Raw genomic sequence first — 16,487 nt, forward strand, 5'->3', positions numbered from 1 at the left:
GCCACCTGCCGGTTAGTGTGTGAGTGCTGGAGGAGCAGCAGCAGGAGGATGTGAAGCTGACAGAACAGCCTTTGTTCTGAAGATCAGTTTAATACATGGAAGACTCAGTCTGTCGATGATCACTTGTATTCACATTGTGAATGTTTGGATATTTTTAACATCAATAATAATAATAATGTTATTATTATTATCTGAACATGTTCTTGGTGGTTTTGACCATAAAAGGCTTCGGTCACTTTAACACATTCAGCTCATTGATTCCATTGGTTGAACCATGTGTCGGTCTTAAAATGCTGTGATCTGATTGGTCAGTGTGAGCTGCTGCTACCGCCCCTGAGGTTTGAGTAGTTCTTCCGCTCGTGCCCGTCAGCAGCTCCAGGCGCGTGTGTCGGTAGTGTCGGTAACCATGTTCGGTCAGCAGGTCTTAGTTCTCAGTAAGTTTCTCTTTCCCCGTTCCTCCCTCTCTCTTCTCTGCGGGGAGCCGGTCCCGGTACCGGCAGCTCGCCCGGTACCGGGACCGGCTCCGCTCTGTGGCTGTTTCCCATCTCACCCGGTGCGGCACGTGCTTCCCCCGGTCTGCTAGCCGTGCTAACTGTTAGCATCTTAAGAGCATGCGGAGCCACCGTTACTCAGCACTTAGCTCGTTAGCTCGTTAGCAGTTAGCTGATCCCGCTGTTGGACGGTTGCTCGGTTAACGGTATTAACAAGAAACCGGGTCTGCCGGTAGAAGGCTCCCACCGGCTGCTAGCGGCTAACGGGGCTACAGCTAATACGCAGATGCTTTGTTGAAGCAGCCCCACCCTCACCGATCCGGATCAACACAAACCAGACTCGATCTGGTTCCAGTGTCAGCCTCACTTCGTTCATGTCTATTTCTTTGTAACGTGACGTCAGCTGCTGTTTATATATTTTAATTAATATTAATACACTGTTTCATGTTTTCTGAATACGTCACACCCGAGAAAACCATCAATCATTTCAAAATAAAAGCCCTCTGAGCAGAACCCGGTCCAACGTGTGAACGACCGGAACCTGGATGACACCGGTGTGTTTTCTGTTTCCTCTGCAGACCAGAACGTGAAGAGAGAGTCTGGACGTAAAGTTCAGACCGGAAACATCACCGCCGCGAAGGTGAGCGCACACGAGATCACTCTGACGTCATCCATCACGTGCTCCAAAGTGCTAACCTCTAACTCTGTTGCAGACCATCGCAGATGTGATCCGGACCTGCCTCGGCCCTCGGGCCATGATGAAGGTGTGACATCATCATCGTCCACCTCACAGCATCAGAACATTGTAGACAGTAATAGATTACATTACTCAGAACTTGATATGACTAAGAACCAGTGTGAACAGTTGTGATTAACTGCAGGGAAATATTAAAATTCATATTCATATGAAGCAGAAAGTTGATTGTTTGTGTCTGTGTAGATGCTGCTCGACCCCATGGGGGGAATCGTGATGACCAACGATGGAAACGCCATCCTCAGAGAGGTGAGGACCGCTCTGCCACCGTGTCACATGCCACCGCTCTGCCACCGTGTCACATCCCATCAAACCTGAGGGTTATTGTTTAACCTCTGTCTCCATGGTAACAGATCCAGGTCCAGCATCCCGCCGCCAAGACGATGATCGAGATCAGTCGCACGCAGGACGAGGAGGTGGGGGACGGGACCACGTCCGTCATCATCCTGGGTGAGCCCCTGTCTGTGACTCTGTGTGTCTGTGACTCTGTGTGTCTGTGTGTAACTGTGCTCCTCCTCTTCCTCAGCCGGGGAGATGCTGTCTGTAGCAGAGCAGTTCCTGGAGCAGCAGATGCACCCGACCATCATCATCAGCGCCTACAGACAGGCCCTGGAGGACATGCTGGAGGTTCTGAAGGAGGTCAGGTACGTTCAGAGAGGAGGTCGGGGGGGAGCTGAGGGTCTGTGAGGAGGTGAGCTACAGACACTTCTCTGTCATGACATCTGCTTTGTTACTGACCTTTGACCTCTGACCCCTCAGCACCCCTGTGGACACATCAGACCGCTCTATGATGCTGAAGATCCTCCACTCCGCCATCAACACTAAAGCCCTGAGCCGCTGGTCTGAAATGGCGTGCAACATCGCCCTGGACGCCGTCCGCACCGTGGAGCTGGAGGACAACGGGCGCAAAGAGATCGACATCAAGAAGTACGCCAAGGTGGAGAAGGTAAGAGTCGGAGCTGCGAGTGGTCCGCCGGTCACACTGCCCCCCCCCCGTCTCCCATTAACGTGTGTGGTCTTCAGGTTCCAGGTGGAATCATCGAAGATTCCTGCGTCCTGAAAGGAGTCATGGTCAACAAGGACGTGACGCACCCCCGCATGAAGCGCATGATCAAAGACCCTCGTATCGTCCTGCTGGACTGTTCTCTGGAGTACAAGAAGGGAGAGAGCCAGGTAGAGCACACACACACACACACACACACACACACACACACACACACCTGCTCCTGGTACTTCACATGATGGCTTCATAATGAGTAAAAACAAATTACTTTGTTCACGGTCATCATGAAGACTGATTGGTTCAGTTCATCCCTCACGCACAACATCACAGGAGCCACTGCAGAGGGGCTGTAGAGCATCCGGGCTGTAGAGCATCCGGGCTGTAGAGCAGTGGGGCTGTAGAGCAGTGGGGCTGTAGAGCAGTGGGGCTGTAGAGCAGTGGGGCTGTAGAGCAGTGGGGCTGTAGAGCATCCGGGCTGTAGAGCATCCGGGCTGTAGAGCATCCGGGCTGTAGAGCATCCGGGCTGTAGAGCATCCGGGCTGTAGAGCATCCGGGCTGTAGAGCAGCGGGGCTGTAGAGCAGAGGGGCTGTAGAGCAGCGGGCTGCCGACCTCGTCTTAATCTAGACCTGATTCTAACCCTGACACCAGGTCATAACCCCCAAACAGTCCATTAAAAGGGAACGGGTCCTCACAACGATAGCTGTACAAGAGCACATGCTCTCACACACACTCACTGCTGCACCTGAGCATCACATGACCTTTGACCCTGTGTGTTCAGACGGACATTGAGATCAGTAAGGAGGAAGACTTTGCCAGGATCCTGCAGATGGAGGAAGAGTACATCCAGCAGATCTGTGAGGACATCATCCGCCTCAAGCCAGACCTGATCTTCACCGAGAAGGGAATCTCCGGTACGTCACGCGCCTGTCACACGCATGTCACACGCCTGTCACACGCAAGACTCTGACATCATCATCCACTTGTTAAGAAAGCACCAACATGTGTGTAGCAGACCAGTACCTGAGCCCAGGTCCTGTTCCCTCCTGGGATCAGATTCTGATTGTAGCCCGAGATCAGGACAGGAAGTGACATCACACAAACGCTGTGTTAACGAGCCGTTTGTTTGCAGACCTGGCTCAGCACTACCTGGTGAAGGCCAACATCACCGCCATCCGCCGCGTCAGGAAGACCGACAACAACCGCATCGCCAGGTAACCTCAAACTCCAGCCAATCAACAATCAGCAGGATATGATGTCACACCGTCAGCCCTGGTTAACCACTTATTGTCATACATGCACCTCTCTCTCTCTCTCAGGGCGTGCGGGGCTCGTATCGTCAGCCGGACCGACGAGCTGCGTGAGGAAGACGTGGGTGTGGGAGCGGGGCTGTTCGAGGTGAAGAAGATCGGTGACGAGTATTTCACCTTCGTCACCGAGTGCAAGGATCCTAAAGCGTGTACCATCCTGCTGCGAGGAGCCAGCAAGGAGATCCTGGCTGTAAGAACCCGTTCTCCTGCTCAGTGTCATCAGAACCTCGATGTGTCACAGCTCATGTTCTCTGCTCTCTGACCTCCAGGAAGTGGAGAGGAACCTGCAGGACGCCATGCAGGTGGGTCGTAACGTGCTGCTGGAGCCCTTCCTGTTGCCAGGTGGCGGCGCCGTGGAGATGGCGATTTCCAAGCGTCTGACCGAGCGCTCCCGTGCTCTGACCGGCATCGAACAGTGGCCATACCGTGCTGTGGCCCTGGCTCTGGAGGTCATCCCCCGAACCCTGATCCAGAACTGTGGAGCCTCCACCATACGAGTGCTGACCTCACTGAGGGTACGGCCAAAGCTTTATTGATGACGTTGGGATACACAACTTTATTTAAACTGCTTCACTAACGATCTTGTTTCTCAGGCCAAACACACTCAGGACAACAGTGCGTGTTGGGGGGTGGACGGAGAGACCGGCTGTCTGTCTGACATGACGTCTCTGGGCATCTGGGAGCCGCTCGCCGTGAAGGCTCAGACCTACAAGACCGCCGTGGAGGTCGGGACCAGAACCTGATATCGATTCTGAAACCGAACCACGCCGAGCAGACTCCTAACTGTTTGTGTTTTTCAGACGGCCATCTTGCTGCTGCGCATCGACGACATCGTCTCTGGTCACAAGAAGAAAGACAAAGAGGATCAGATGACGGGACCCGGGGTTGAGTGATTCACATCAGTCCAGATCCACATCACTCCGTGTGTTTGTGTGTGTGTATGTGTGTATGTATGTGTGCGGACCAGACGACTCATCAAACATAATAGAAGCAGCGATTAAAGTTAGAGCCAGTTCTCCTGTTTTCACCTGGATCCAAACGTCAGCTCTGTTTCTGTCAAGTTCATCTGAGAGGTTGTGCTGTTGATCTTTAGGTCAATAATAAAAATATGAACAAGTTGAGAACTGACTGTGCAGTTTTTCATCACACACATTTTGAACATCTCCAATTTATCTTTCTCATTCAAAATGTCTACATACTGTTTGAAAAGTTTTAATGACCACGAAATGTATAAATCAATTAATTTGGTTCATTTTTAACTCGGGTTCATTTCTGATCGTTCAGATTCTTTTATGAACATATAGTCAAGTTATATCATTTAGAAATACAAGGAGTGAAGTAAGTTATGTAACTATCTCTGCTCTGTACTTATTGATATACATTTTTATATATATAAGATTGAACAATTTACATTTTATAGCTTTTTTTAACATTTTTACAATTTTATGATCAAATTAAATCTGGTATACATTTTACGAATTTATTTCTTTACGTCATTGTGCCAGGGCGTCTTTGTTTCTTCTCGTATCACGTGACTCGCTTCCTGTTGTTTCGTCCATGAAGAAGAAACGTGTTTGAGGAGGCGGCGCTTGTCCGTTGTCAGCTGACATATGAAGAGCGAAGTCATGTGATCTGAAGTTCAGTCACAACAAAGATGGCGGCTGTGCTGAGGAGTGGGTTCTGGGCTCTGGTTGTACTGGTTTCCACTTCGAGTCAAAGTTCGTTTGAGCGACAGGTGAGAAAATACCGATCAAGTTCCAGGTGAAGTCAAATCTGATCTCGAGTCAGAAAACAACACACTGAGGAAGTGAAACTTCACTTCCTGTTTCAAATTAAGAGCCTGAGTATTTGTGAAGTTGAACGTGTTTAACTGTTTCACTCGTCGATCTGATATTTGGATCTGGATTCACATGTGAAGGTTTTAGGAGCCACTGACCGGTTCGTGCAGTTTCAACTCGTTGTGATTTTGAATTTAAAAAAAGTTTCTTTTCTGTGTCTGACTGAAACCTCTGAGGAACAAACACGTGATCGTTTGGTTAATCTCAAGTGATCAGGTCATTTCAAAGTATTAAGTAAAGAGTCAAAATGAAACTATGAACCGGTTCTGTTTAAATGAAACGTAATGCTGTGATCAGATTTGCACCTTCGTTGATTAAATCGATCAGTGTCGTGATTGATCATGGACTGGTTATTTGTTTATCCCCCGTCCATCAGTTGTCAGTAAAGTTGAACCCTGGGTTGACTTCGCCGCCTCCTGGTGGCGACCTGCTGCACGTGAGAGCCTTCGGAGACAACGATACCCTTCACTACCTGTTCTGCAGCCAGGGGGCGCCCACGCTGCTGCTCATCCACACCAACTCTTCTTCTTCTACTGTCCAGGTCAGAATTAATCCTAGAAACGTGCAAATATTTTATGAATTTCAAAACAATACTGATCCCACAGGGGGCGCTGTCTCGGAATCAGAGACTTGTGTAGCTGCTGCTGGTTTCGTTGTAGTTTGAAAACCCAGGGTTCAGTTTTTAGTCTGAAGGAACAGGACCAGGTCGTGGACTGGTGAGGTCCTAACATCCCGACATGTTCCCACTCAGGTGGACTGGCCTCTGTTTCTGGCTCGTAACACCAGCGGCAGCCTGAGGGTGGAGCCGGAGAGCAGCATCCTGTACAGCACCGCCGTCGTCTTCAGCCGGGTGAGAAACATCCACCTCAATGAGTCACCGTTAGCTGACACCTACAGAGAGGAGCGTTCTCATTGGCTGAATCTCGATCCTGTCTCAGTTGCTGGAGTACGATGACGTTAACGACACGGCCGATCCGACCTCTGACCTGTTCCCCCCGTACGAGCTGCAGAACTTCACCTGGTCTGGTCTCAACCTGACGGGTGACTCCGCCCGGCTCTGCGGCGCCGTCAGCAGCTCCTCCAGTGGCGTGCTCTGCCTGCAGGTCTGTTCGCTCGCTGACACCCGGGTCACATGACCTGTGATATTTATAACTTAACGGGATGTGTTGATGTCATCGACACACGATGACATCATGAGCAGGGGTTGCATTTGTTGAAATAATAAAACAAAGTATAGATTTTTACATGTTCGTGTTTTTTCTCCCAGTTGACAGTTTTTAAGACAGATGGGCGTGGTCAGACCTGGCCCCGCCTCTTACACACAGCTAACTCCTCCCAGCTGGAGGTGTGGATCGATGGCTTGTTGCCACGAGCACCTCGTTCCAGGTTCCTATTGGAGCTGCAGGCAGTGGGCGGGGCTTATCCTCTGAGCAGGGTGGAGGTTCATCGATCGATCGATGACGAGTACACGCCGTCAATCTTCAAGGTGATCAATAATTCATCAAAGCAAAGCTTCACTTAAACAGCAGAAAACAGAGGGATCTGAACCCTTCAGTCACAATAACTGAGACACAATAATCAATCAGTAATCGATGATTCATGATGACAGAGCTTCCTGTTGATCTGACTCTCGCCCTCTCAGGCGTCTCATTGGGTTTCGGCGGCGAACGGCAGCTCTGATGTCCGGAGCTTCGTGCAGTGGAAGCCGGTGGCGTACCGGCGGTCTGATCCCGCCCTGGAGGAGGCCACGCCCTGCAGTCACTCCGAGCCCCGGCCGCAGAGCGGAGAGACCACCGCGGCAGCGTCGGGACTCGTCCAAGCGTTCGACTCCGACCTGGACACGTTCGGGCTCAACGTGAGCTTCGGCCTCGCCGGGGAACCGTTCTACAACAGCACCAAGTTCCTCAGCTGGTGAGTCGCCTGCTCTCTGATTGGACGATCCTGGTGAGTTTAAACATCCTCCTGACATGTGGCCACTCTCCCTCAGGACGGTGTTGGTGGGCGTCGGCCCTCCTCCTGTCGACTCGTTCTCGCCGCTGGTTGTGGCCATCATGGCGGTGGGACTGGGAACACCGGTGGTGCTCTTGTTGCTGGGCGGACTCTGGGTCTGCCTGAGTAAGAAGGCAGCGGATTCAACGACCGCTTATGAGCCAATCAACTGAGGACTGGTACGCAGCCAATGTGATGACATCACTCTACTGAAGACCCAACTGAGTCCAGACAGCCAATCAGAACCCTGATTTTTTTATCAATTATTTATTGATTTTTTTTTATTAAAGATATTAATCAACAGATTGAAACAGATTATTCAGTTTAGTGAGAAACTGAAAATCTTGTACTTTGATTATTTAAGATTTTAAATCTTTGATTAAAAAAAAGTTTGTTTTTAAAAACCTCTTCAGAAATATTTAGTTCATTTCTTGGTCAGCGCTGAGTTCTATTTTGGAGAAACGATTTTATTCCTTCCACTTTAAATCATTTGTTAGTTACGTTGATGGTTGAGAAAGTTATCCACGTTAACTGTCAAACTTTTACTGTATGAAATTTATTTGAAAAGTTTCAGGTGTTGAGAGACTCAGGATCAAACCATAACATTCAAGAACGTCACAGAACTAAATCAACAAAAGTTTTGAAACAATAAAAAGCTTCAGAATATTTAGTATTTAACTTCCCGACGTGCAGGGTCACGTGACGCTGGTTCTTTTAGTTTCTTCAGTCGTAGAATCACGTGATTTTTTATCTGTTTCTTTGTAAAAAGATGATTTGTGTTTTTTGTTGAATTTTTATTTTCTCCTTTCAGTTCATTTTTAACAAACTGTGGCTAAACCTGTTGATTAAATCACAGAAAAACAAAACATTTATATAATCTGAAGACAAAAGTTCATCCGCTGATCGACGTACAGCAGGACCAATCAGGGCTCAGCGTGTGGTCAGGGTCGACCAATCAGCTGAAGGAACGATTCAAAAAACAGTGAGGGACGAGTCAACATGAGAACTCGGTTCTGACATGATTCAACTTTTATTTGTTTCATATTGAAAATAATGCTTGAACAATTTATGAGGTTGTATTCTCCATTCAGATTGAATTGAAGGATTTGACAACACGTGTGATGTTTCAATGGTTTAAGTCTGAAATAAAATTCTTGGAGAATTCATCTTTTGAATTTTTACGAGTGAAGATCTTGGTAAAGTAAAAAAGCTCAAGTTAAAAGATTCAGACTTCTCTGGTCTGTGCTCTGCCTCCATATCGTCTCCTCCTGTCATGTTCAATAAAGTTCCTCTTGGAAAGAAAAGTCCAGTTCCCGGCAGGTTCCCTTAGTCCTGATGGATCTCAGAATCCAGACCCGTTGAACTCGCACATTAAAATACTGTCCAGGACCGGATCAGGTCCTCGAGTCCTAGATGGACTCAATCTGACGGCGGACCTTCTCCGATGCCAGACGGTCGAGCCACCGCTGACGGACGACCACCACGATGGCGAAGAGAACGGTCAGAGCCAACATGGCCGCTTCGAACTTCCAGAAGAGATGCTCCTCCATCAGCGCCGACCGACAGCTGGGGGGGGGGGGATGGGGGGTTACTCGGTTTATTGGTATCTTACAGTTTGCATGATGATGCTCAAAACCATAACAATGTGGATATTTTAACAATATTGAAAACAGATATTTTCAGAATGACATAAGGCTCAAGATAATTAGTGTATTTGTCTGTGGTGCATGTTTGTGACCTCTGACCTCTTGTACTCGTCTTTGTTGGATCTGGTGCAGTTGATTTTCTCCACGTAGCCCGTCTGTCCACAGGACGACCACGACTTCTGGAACACAACAAACTCGTCAACAGGTGTTCTGGAAACTGCTGATGCGTTCAAGGACGCGCCAACATGGGACATCTTCAAACGTATTCCAACACTTACAGCCTGGAAGGCGTCGCACTGCAAACACGCTGAGGTCACAATGAAGTCCTCCTGCAGCCAGCAGGGGGCGACCACGGGTTTCACTGCTGCAGAAGAAAACCAGAGGTAATTTTCCTAAAAGTCTTTGCTGGTCCTGTCCGGAGACATTTGGATTTTATTATTGCGATTTTCAGTTCATTTCCAGTTACCTGTAGTTTTATCCTCACTCAGCAGAGCGGCTCCAAACACTCTGAAACAAAACAAGTTGTAACACTCAGTTATTGTATCTCTGTTGTCCTCCACTGAGGGAAACTTCTGTGTCTGCAGCTGTTTGAACCACGACATGCACTTTGTGTGAGGAAGGACTGGAAGGAGCTCCCACGGCCAAACGGTAACAAATAAATCTAGGTTCGGCAAAGTCTTGGGATTTTCACAGTATTTATATTTCACACACAGGACGTATCGTTTTTGAATAATCGCAGGTTGTTCGAGGGCTTTCTGTTTTCCAGTGTTTAGCCAGGACAGATCCTCTGATTCAAGCAGCAGCACGTGTGTGGGAGGCGAGGAGATGAGGAGGTGTGAGGAGGCGAGGAGGTGTGAGGACACAGCCAGTAACCAGTCATATTTATCTTTAGCCTTTGGGTTCGTTACAGATGTGTTAGTGGTTTTACTGGTTCCCTCTGAAGACGACTGTTAGAACTGAATCACTCCTGAAGTACAGTTAATAATCCTGTAGAACCCACGTGATTGGTCAAGGATTAAAGGGCGGAGCTCCGAGGGTGAGCAATAATAGATATAGTTCATAAGTAATAGATTATAGTAACTGTAAATCTGTCTCATCATGTTGTAAACATGCAGCACTAGGCACACAGTGGTTTCTATCCTGCAGCTGAGACGTGGGCGTACGGACTGACCTCAGGGACACGAGGCCCCAGAACAGAGCGTGGAGGACCAGGACCCGGGGACGACAACACGCCACGGGGATCCGACAGTCGCTCTCCATTAGACTACTCCTCCACCAGGACGCCGCCGCAGCCACCCTGACACCGAGCGGGTTCGGGTTCGGGTTCCTGTCGGTGTGTTTACATGACGGTTCCACTGACCTGTTCAGCTGAGGGACTCCAGGCTGCTGGAACCTGAAAGAGTCAAAGCCTCATCAGATCCTCCTCAACATGCCCACAGCCTCACAAACTGGGATTTACAGTAAAGAATGAATCCACAACATAGTGATTCTACAGAAGAGCTTATATTAGATTCGTTTCATCAAATGAGTAGAATTTATTCTCAAACGTTTAACTCCAGTGTTTAAGTTGTTTTCTGGGATCATAAGAACGAACAGCTGCTGTCAAAAGATCGTCATCGTGTGGTTCGATCAGCAGATAATTAACCGATCGATCGATGAAGTAAAGTTTAACAACCAAACCTTCTGCTCACTCAAAACAAAGCTCTGGCCTTAGCATGGTAGCTAAGAGGCTAACACAGCTACAGTGCTTCTACACTTTAATAATAATCAAACAGTGTATCGAGAGTTTGAAGCTGAGGGTGGAACCGATAATAAACCGGATCAATAACTAATATAGATCAAATGGAAGGAAGCAGTCCTGCTGCTTGCCTGCTAATGCTAACAGTTAGCCTCTTACCATAGCACTCAGATGTATGCTAACGTTAGCTAGCTTAGCTCCAGCTAAGAACACTCACGGTAATCCGCTGACACAGCCACCATTTTGAAACCAGCGCCGGAACCAAGAAGAAGAAGTTTCCACCGGCGGAGAAAAAAACGATTTAACGATTTAACGAGAAGACTAAACGAGGCTGATCAAAGTGCCGACTGTTACCGGAACGGGCCGCGACGTCACAGGCTCCCGTTGAACACAGCCTACACTTCCTGTAATCCCTCTTCACAATAAAGGCACTGCTTCATTATGTCTGTACATAAACACTCTATATTATAACGAATGTCAAGAAATCATGTATTTACTCAAAGAATATATAATTTCTATATAATTTTAACCGCTATATTAAAGTCATTAAGTCCAGCTGCCTTTGTAGACCCGAACAAACGTCTGGAAACCCATAGCTTTTACTTTGAAGATAAACGTGCGTCACTTCCTATCCAAATCTTGTTGACGGCAGTGTGTTGGAAACGTAAACGTCAGACTGACACAAAGGTTGACGTCATCAGAGCGTTTCTACAGCGCCTGGTGGTGACTCCTGCATATTACACAGTTCTTAATCAACATCATTATTATTTGTATCATTTAATTATAATTGTTAAATTATCATTATAGAGAGCGGTCTTATTGTTTTACGGTAGCACTATTGCCCGTTTGTTAGAGGTGTTACGGTTTCTGTTTTGTATCACGTGTGTTGTCAGTTGGTTCACCGTTACCTGCACTTAACGGATGAACAGAGCCGGTGTTAAGGAAAAATAAAGTACTTTTGAAGGAGACGCTTTGCTCATACTTTATACGCCAAGTGAGTAAGAATAACTTAACAATAATCAATAATTTAATAACATGAATAAGAAACAGAGCAGATGATGTTTTTTTGCTTTTATTCAAGTTAAATCAGTTTGATACAATGAGGCTTGATAAATGATTGGTTCAGAGACTATGGACGAAGAAATGAGAACATCTGGAGCCACGAGGACAACGACACACCTGACCGACCTGACCCCGCCCCTGACTCCGCCCCCACCAACAGAACTTCTCCAGGTTACACTGAGAGAGGGCGAGAGGGAGAGGGAGGGAGAGAGAGAGAGAGAGAGAGAGAGAGAGAGGTTATTTCCTGTGTGTCTCTTGTCTCTGCTGAATGAAGCTGTGAGTCTTTTACCAGGACACTGATTCTTCGTCTCTTCAGACGTCGACAGAGTCCAGGAAGTCGACTGACTTCATTCTTCATCGAGACGCTGACGACCTTTGACTCAGAGTTCACGGAAGCTTCAACCTGAGAAACACAACAACACTTTAATCACAAGGATTTAAAAATCTGTGGCAACATTACAACAACATCAACAAGGCTGCAGGGGGCGCTGCTGCTCAGTGCTGCTTTACAGATCATGTGATCATCACACACAGTACTTTGAAACATTAACAAGTCATTTTATCATTTATCAGCTTAAAGTATGGAAACCTTTTTCCCGAGCATGCACCGATCCTACCTGCAGCAGATGTGTTGCAGGTGTGAAGTCGGGCAGACTGCAGTCGACTCTGTGACGACAGAGGCTCCAGATCAGCAGCAAAATTACATGCAGCTTCATCTGTCAATCAATCAATCAATCAATTGATCAATCACTCAATGATCTGGTCGTACACACGATCGTTGTTCTCCTGCTTGAATAAAAGCAGCAGCGGAGGAAACACAATAATCCTCTTAGTCTGTTTAGGAGGCACGTCATGATGGCATCACACTCATCTCCTCCAATCAGTGACTGACACGTCACAGTGACAACTTCAAGAGGTCAACTACCTCGAGTTTGTTCTAAGCTGGACATGCTAACTTATATATAATTACTATTATTATTATTATTAAAAACCCATTGATGCACAACATCTGACCTCCTCTCCGGATGTCTCCTCTTCATCACATTCCTCAATACAGCCTGGTCATTAGCTCTTCGTTTTATTTTGAAATCCACCTCAGAAGGGATAGCGGATGTTTCCGGCAGCTGACGGTGTAGCGGCTAGCGGAGTGAACCGTTATCCGGATGTAAACACCGACACAAATCCCGTCAGTGTTCCGTTAACATCGCGTCAGAGATGCTGCAGCACCCCGAAGAACCGGATGTAGGTTTAAAAGCGGAAGCTGAGCTGAGAGCAGCAGGTTGGTTCTGTTTCTGACGTGCACCTAAAGATGCTAAGCTACTGTTAGCTGCTTCGGGTCATGTGACCCAGGCTGCAGCCGGTAGAACTGACGTCGTCAGAGAGAATTACGTTTACATGTGAGACAAAACATCTGGAAAAAAAATGTGTAACAAAACAGAACAGAAGAGGGACAGAGAACATCTTAACATCTGTAGAGCACGTGCCTGGGTCCTGTCGGAGACTCCTGTGGTTCCTGTGGTTCCTGTGGTTCCTGTGGTTCCTGTGGTTCCTGTGGTTCCTGTGGTCGTTGTTGAGGATCCACAGAGTGCGTGTGGTTCTTCTGGGGAAGGTTCTGTTTTTAGAACTGATCAAAGTCTTTAGATTTCAGTTCTTCTCTGATGGTTGAGATCATGATTCTCTGCAGATGTGAAGCAGCTGCAGGTGAATAAAGACAATGTTCTGTCTGAGCAGTGGAACCTCAGTTTGGAACAGGAGGTGTAAACTCAGCCCCCCCACATTAAAGAGGAACAGTGGAACAGTCAGGAGGGAGAACCGCTGGAGGAGGAGGAGGAGTGAAGAACATGGATGTTCAGGTGGGAACAACATGAGGAGAACAGAGGAAACCTCCCAGAGTCGATCTAACTAAAGTTCTTGAGGACTCTTCAACAGTTCAGAGAACGTGTGACAGAGACGAAGAGGTTCTCTTGGTGCTGGTCTGTTTTCAGGAGGTTCTAGTTGATCTTTAGAAGGTGTTCGAAGTGTGACTGTGTAAATGAAAGGTTCTTTAAAAACCTTTGGAATTGGTTCAGTAGAACGTCTCCACCCTGATTCAGAAACCCCTTTTAAGGTGGTCTAGTGATTATTTAAGTGGTTTTAGTGGTTTAGGTGGTTTTAATGGCCCCTTGGATCCGTCAGGTGGTTCTTGTGCTTTCTAAGTTGATATCTCTGAGGTTCTATTGTTTTACAAAGTTCTGTGGTTCCTGTGTGTTGTTCTATTTTCCCCAAATGTGGAGAAAATGGTAAAAAGATTAAAAGACGATTAACCAGTTGTCTCCGTGTGTTTCCTGATCTCTGCAGACGTCCAGCAGCTGATGGTGACTCATGAAGAGGTTCCTAGTGTGGAGCAGGAGAACCCAGAGCTCCTCCACATTGAAGAGGAGCAGGAGGAGCAGTGGAGCTGTCCGTCAGAATCAGTTTGTGGACTGAATCCAGAGAGTTTACATGTGGACGCTGAGACAGCCTCAGGATTAAAGATGGAGGAGAGTGAACCTCAGTTGGTTTTGAATTCCCTGAAGACCATTGAAGTCCCTGCAGCTGATGTGAGAGGAAAGAAAACCTACAGCTGCTCCGAGTGCGGAGAAACATTTGACCGCTGTCCACACATGAAGATTCACATGAGAACTCACACGGGAGAGAAACCATCCAGCTGCAGCTTCTGCGATGAAAGGTTCACGTGGCTCACGCAACTCAAGAGTCCCCAGTGTGTCGGTCTTCATCCGAGACAGACGGAGGAGAACAGGGAGGCTGAGCCTGGAGAGAGACCGATCAGCTGCTCAGAGTGTGGGAAAAGCTTCAAACATGGAGAACACATGTCCGTCCACACGAAGGAGAAAAGGTTCAGCTGCGACGTGTGCGATAAAAGATTCACGTGGCTTTATCAGCTCAAAAGACACAAGTGTGGTGGCAAATCCTTGCAGCTTCATGACCTGTGGACCAATCAGGAGGGAGAGCAGCTGGAGGAGGCTGATATCAAGTTCACATTGATTCCTGTCGCTGTGAAGAGTGAAGAAGATGAAGAGACACCTCAGTCATCACAGCTTCATCAGACTCAGACTGAGGAGAACACAGCGAACTGTGGAGGACCAGAACCAGAACCAGCCAGGAACTCAGGTCCTGAGGACAAGACTGAAGACTCTTCTGAATTTAAATCGAAAGCGTTTGATAAAAAATTGAAGCAGAGAAAGAAACCATGTTTAAACTTGGTAAATGATTCAGGATGTAACGCTGTTAAAAAATCCTTCAGCTGCTCCCAATGTGGGAAGATCTTTGGCCGGAAGGAACATTTGCAGACACACGTGAGGATTCACACCGGAGAGAGACCGTTCATCTGCTCCGAGTGCGGGAAGACGTTCGGCTGCAAGAGGTCGCTGCTGGGTCACATGACGAGTCACACGGGAGAGAAGCCGTTCAGCTGCTCTCGATGTGGGAAACGATTCGGCCGCACGGTGAATCTGAAAACACACGAGAGGCTTCACACGGGAGAGAGGCCGTTCACTTGTCCTTTCTGTGCTAAAGGCTTCACACAGAAGGTGCACATGACTCAACACATGGCTGTCCACACGGGAGACAAACAGTTCAGCTGCAGCGTGTGCAGTAAAAAGTTCAGGTGGCTTTCTGGCTTCAGACGACACAAGTGTCGCGGCGAGCCGGCGGAGCAGGACGAGGAGATCCCAGAGCTCGGACTGGGCGACAAACCGTTTCACTGCTGCGAGTGTGGGAACAGGTTCAATCACAAACACAACCTGAAAGCTCACATGAGAATTCACACGGGAGAGAAACCGTTCAGATGCTCCGTCTGCAGCAAAGGCTTCATCGCCAGCGGAGCTCTGAAGAAACACTCGAGGACTCATTCAGGGGAGAATCCAGATTCAATTCACGGCTGAGTAGGTCCAGCTGTGGAGGATCACAGGACTGTTGAAGGAGGATATTTATGTTGAATGTATTTTATTGTATCAGAGCTTTAAATTAATTTAGGTTTTATTAAAAAATAAGACTGCACTAAAAAGAGACTCTGGCTATACACTCATCTCGTTTCAGAAAGTTGTTTTTACCCATAAACTGCTTATGAAGAGGATCAATGACTGTAAATAAAGACGACTCATCTCCACGTCCTCCTGAAGGGACACAAAAACATGTCGGATACGGACGGGGCCAGTCAGAGTGGACAGTAGTGATGTGGGGCGGAGCCGTGGTATCAAGGTCCCGCCCACACACTCTCAACCAATCCTGAGTCAGTCTCAGCTGTCAATCATGATGGTTTTTTATCATCAAATAACTAATGAAAACCAAACTGATCAGAAACAGATAAGAACAACCTGAAATGACAGAAACATCTTTACAAACAATTATTTAACGTCTACTTAGATTGTTTGGTTTGGGTCATGTCCCATCTGCTAACATGGAGGAGGAGGGGTTTATGACCTGTACTGCAGCCAGCCACCAGGGGGAGATCGAGATGTTTGGGCTTCACTTTTAGGGTTTACCATGTCATCCATTTTATCTATTTGTTTTGATTATCATTTCATTAAGCATGTAAAATGGTTGTAGTTATTTTTGTGTTGTTAATTTATTTTATTCTTATTAATGGTTGATTTGTTCAGTGTGTTGACAGTGCGCCC

At 47.5% G+C, this 16,487-nt stretch overlaps 5 protein-coding genes across 7 annotated transcripts; 3 read left to right on the plus strand and 2 right to left on the minus strand.

The window, feature by feature from the left end:
• Nucleotides 1-313: 313 nt before the first annotated feature.
• On the plus strand, nucleotides 314-4,680 carry cct3 (chaperonin containing TCP1, subunit 3 (gamma)). Its single transcript, XM_062409590.1, has 14 exons — nucleotides 314-434; nucleotides 1,070-1,131; nucleotides 1,205-1,255; nucleotides 1,432-1,494; nucleotides 1,599-1,695; nucleotides 1,772-1,889; nucleotides 2,005-2,191; nucleotides 2,269-2,418; nucleotides 3,028-3,160; nucleotides 3,379-3,460; nucleotides 3,566-3,746; nucleotides 3,826-4,071; nucleotides 4,150-4,281; nucleotides 4,357-4,680. The coding sequence occupies exons 1-14, from the start codon at nucleotides 407-409 to the stop codon at nucleotides 4,447-4,449; spliced, it is 1,623 nt and encodes a 540-aa protein (XP_062265574.1). The 5' UTR covers nucleotides 314-406; the 3' UTR covers nucleotides 4,450-4,680.
• Nucleotides 4,681-5,173: 493 nt separating this feature from the next.
• On the plus strand, nucleotides 5,174-7,791 carry glmp (glycosylated lysosomal membrane protein). The gene is made up of 7 exons (XM_062409601.1): nucleotides 5,174-5,291; nucleotides 5,771-5,935; nucleotides 6,146-6,244; nucleotides 6,333-6,497; nucleotides 6,662-6,880; nucleotides 7,037-7,305; nucleotides 7,382-7,791. The coding sequence occupies exons 1-7, from the start codon at nucleotides 5,211-5,213 to the stop codon at nucleotides 7,554-7,556; spliced, it is 1,173 nt and encodes a 390-aa protein (XP_062265585.1). The 5' UTR covers nucleotides 5,174-5,210; the 3' UTR covers nucleotides 7,557-7,791.
• A 599-nt stretch (nucleotides 7,792-8,390) lies between these two features.
• On the minus strand, nucleotides 8,391-11,171 carry jtb (jumping translocation breakpoint). Of its 3 annotated transcripts, none has more exons than XM_062409618.1 (6): nucleotides 10,985-11,171; nucleotides 10,201-10,422; nucleotides 9,496-9,536; nucleotides 9,308-9,393; nucleotides 9,129-9,205; nucleotides 8,391-8,949 (listed from the first exon to the last, which is right to left on the minus strand). In XM_062409618.1, the coding sequence occupies exons 2-6, from the start codon at nucleotides 10,287-10,289 to the stop codon at nucleotides 8,793-8,795; spliced, it is 450 nt and encodes a 149-aa protein (XP_062265602.1). In that variant the 5' UTR covers nucleotides 10,290-10,422; nucleotides 10,985-11,171; the 3' UTR covers nucleotides 8,391-8,792. The 3 variants fall into 3 exon arrangements, with proteins under 3 accessions (XP_062265602.1, XP_062265599.1, XP_062265600.1); XM_062409615.1 differs by having other exon boundaries at nucleotides 9,129-9,208; nucleotides 10,985-11,168; XM_062409616.1 differs by having other exon boundaries at nucleotides 9,129-9,208; nucleotides 10,927-11,168.
• Nucleotides 11,172-11,823: 652 nt separating this feature from the next.
• On the minus strand, nucleotides 11,824-12,773 carry si:ch211-191i18.4 (uncharacterized protein LOC799350 homolog). Its single transcript, XM_062409619.1, has 3 exons — nucleotides 12,447-12,773; nucleotides 12,119-12,232; nucleotides 11,824-12,006 (listed from the first exon to the last, which is right to left on the minus strand). The coding sequence occupies exons 1-3, from the start codon at nucleotides 12,543-12,545 to the stop codon at nucleotides 11,890-11,892; spliced, it is 330 nt and encodes a 109-aa protein (XP_062265603.1). The 5' UTR covers nucleotides 12,546-12,773; the 3' UTR covers nucleotides 11,824-11,889.
• Nucleotides 12,774-12,870: 97 nt separating this feature from the next.
• Nucleotides 12,871-15,766, plus strand: LOC133972244 (gastrula zinc finger protein XlCGF57.1-like). The gene is made up of 2 exons (XM_062409589.1): nucleotides 12,871-13,108; nucleotides 14,167-15,766. Exons 1-2 carry the CDS (start codon nucleotides 13,045-13,047, stop codon nucleotides 15,750-15,752), a joined length of 1,650 nt encoding a protein of 549 aa, XP_062265573.1. The 5' UTR covers nucleotides 12,871-13,044; the 3' UTR covers nucleotides 15,753-15,766.
• The last annotated feature ends 721 nt before the right edge of the window (nucleotides 15,767-16,487 follow it).

This window comes from Platichthys flesus, chromosome 17 (genome assembly GCF_949316205.1).
Source record: "Platichthys flesus chromosome 17, fPlaFle2.1, whole genome shotgun sequence".
NCBI classification, from domain to species: Eukaryota; Metazoa; Chordata; class Actinopteri; order Pleuronectiformes; family Pleuronectidae; genus Platichthys; species Platichthys flesus.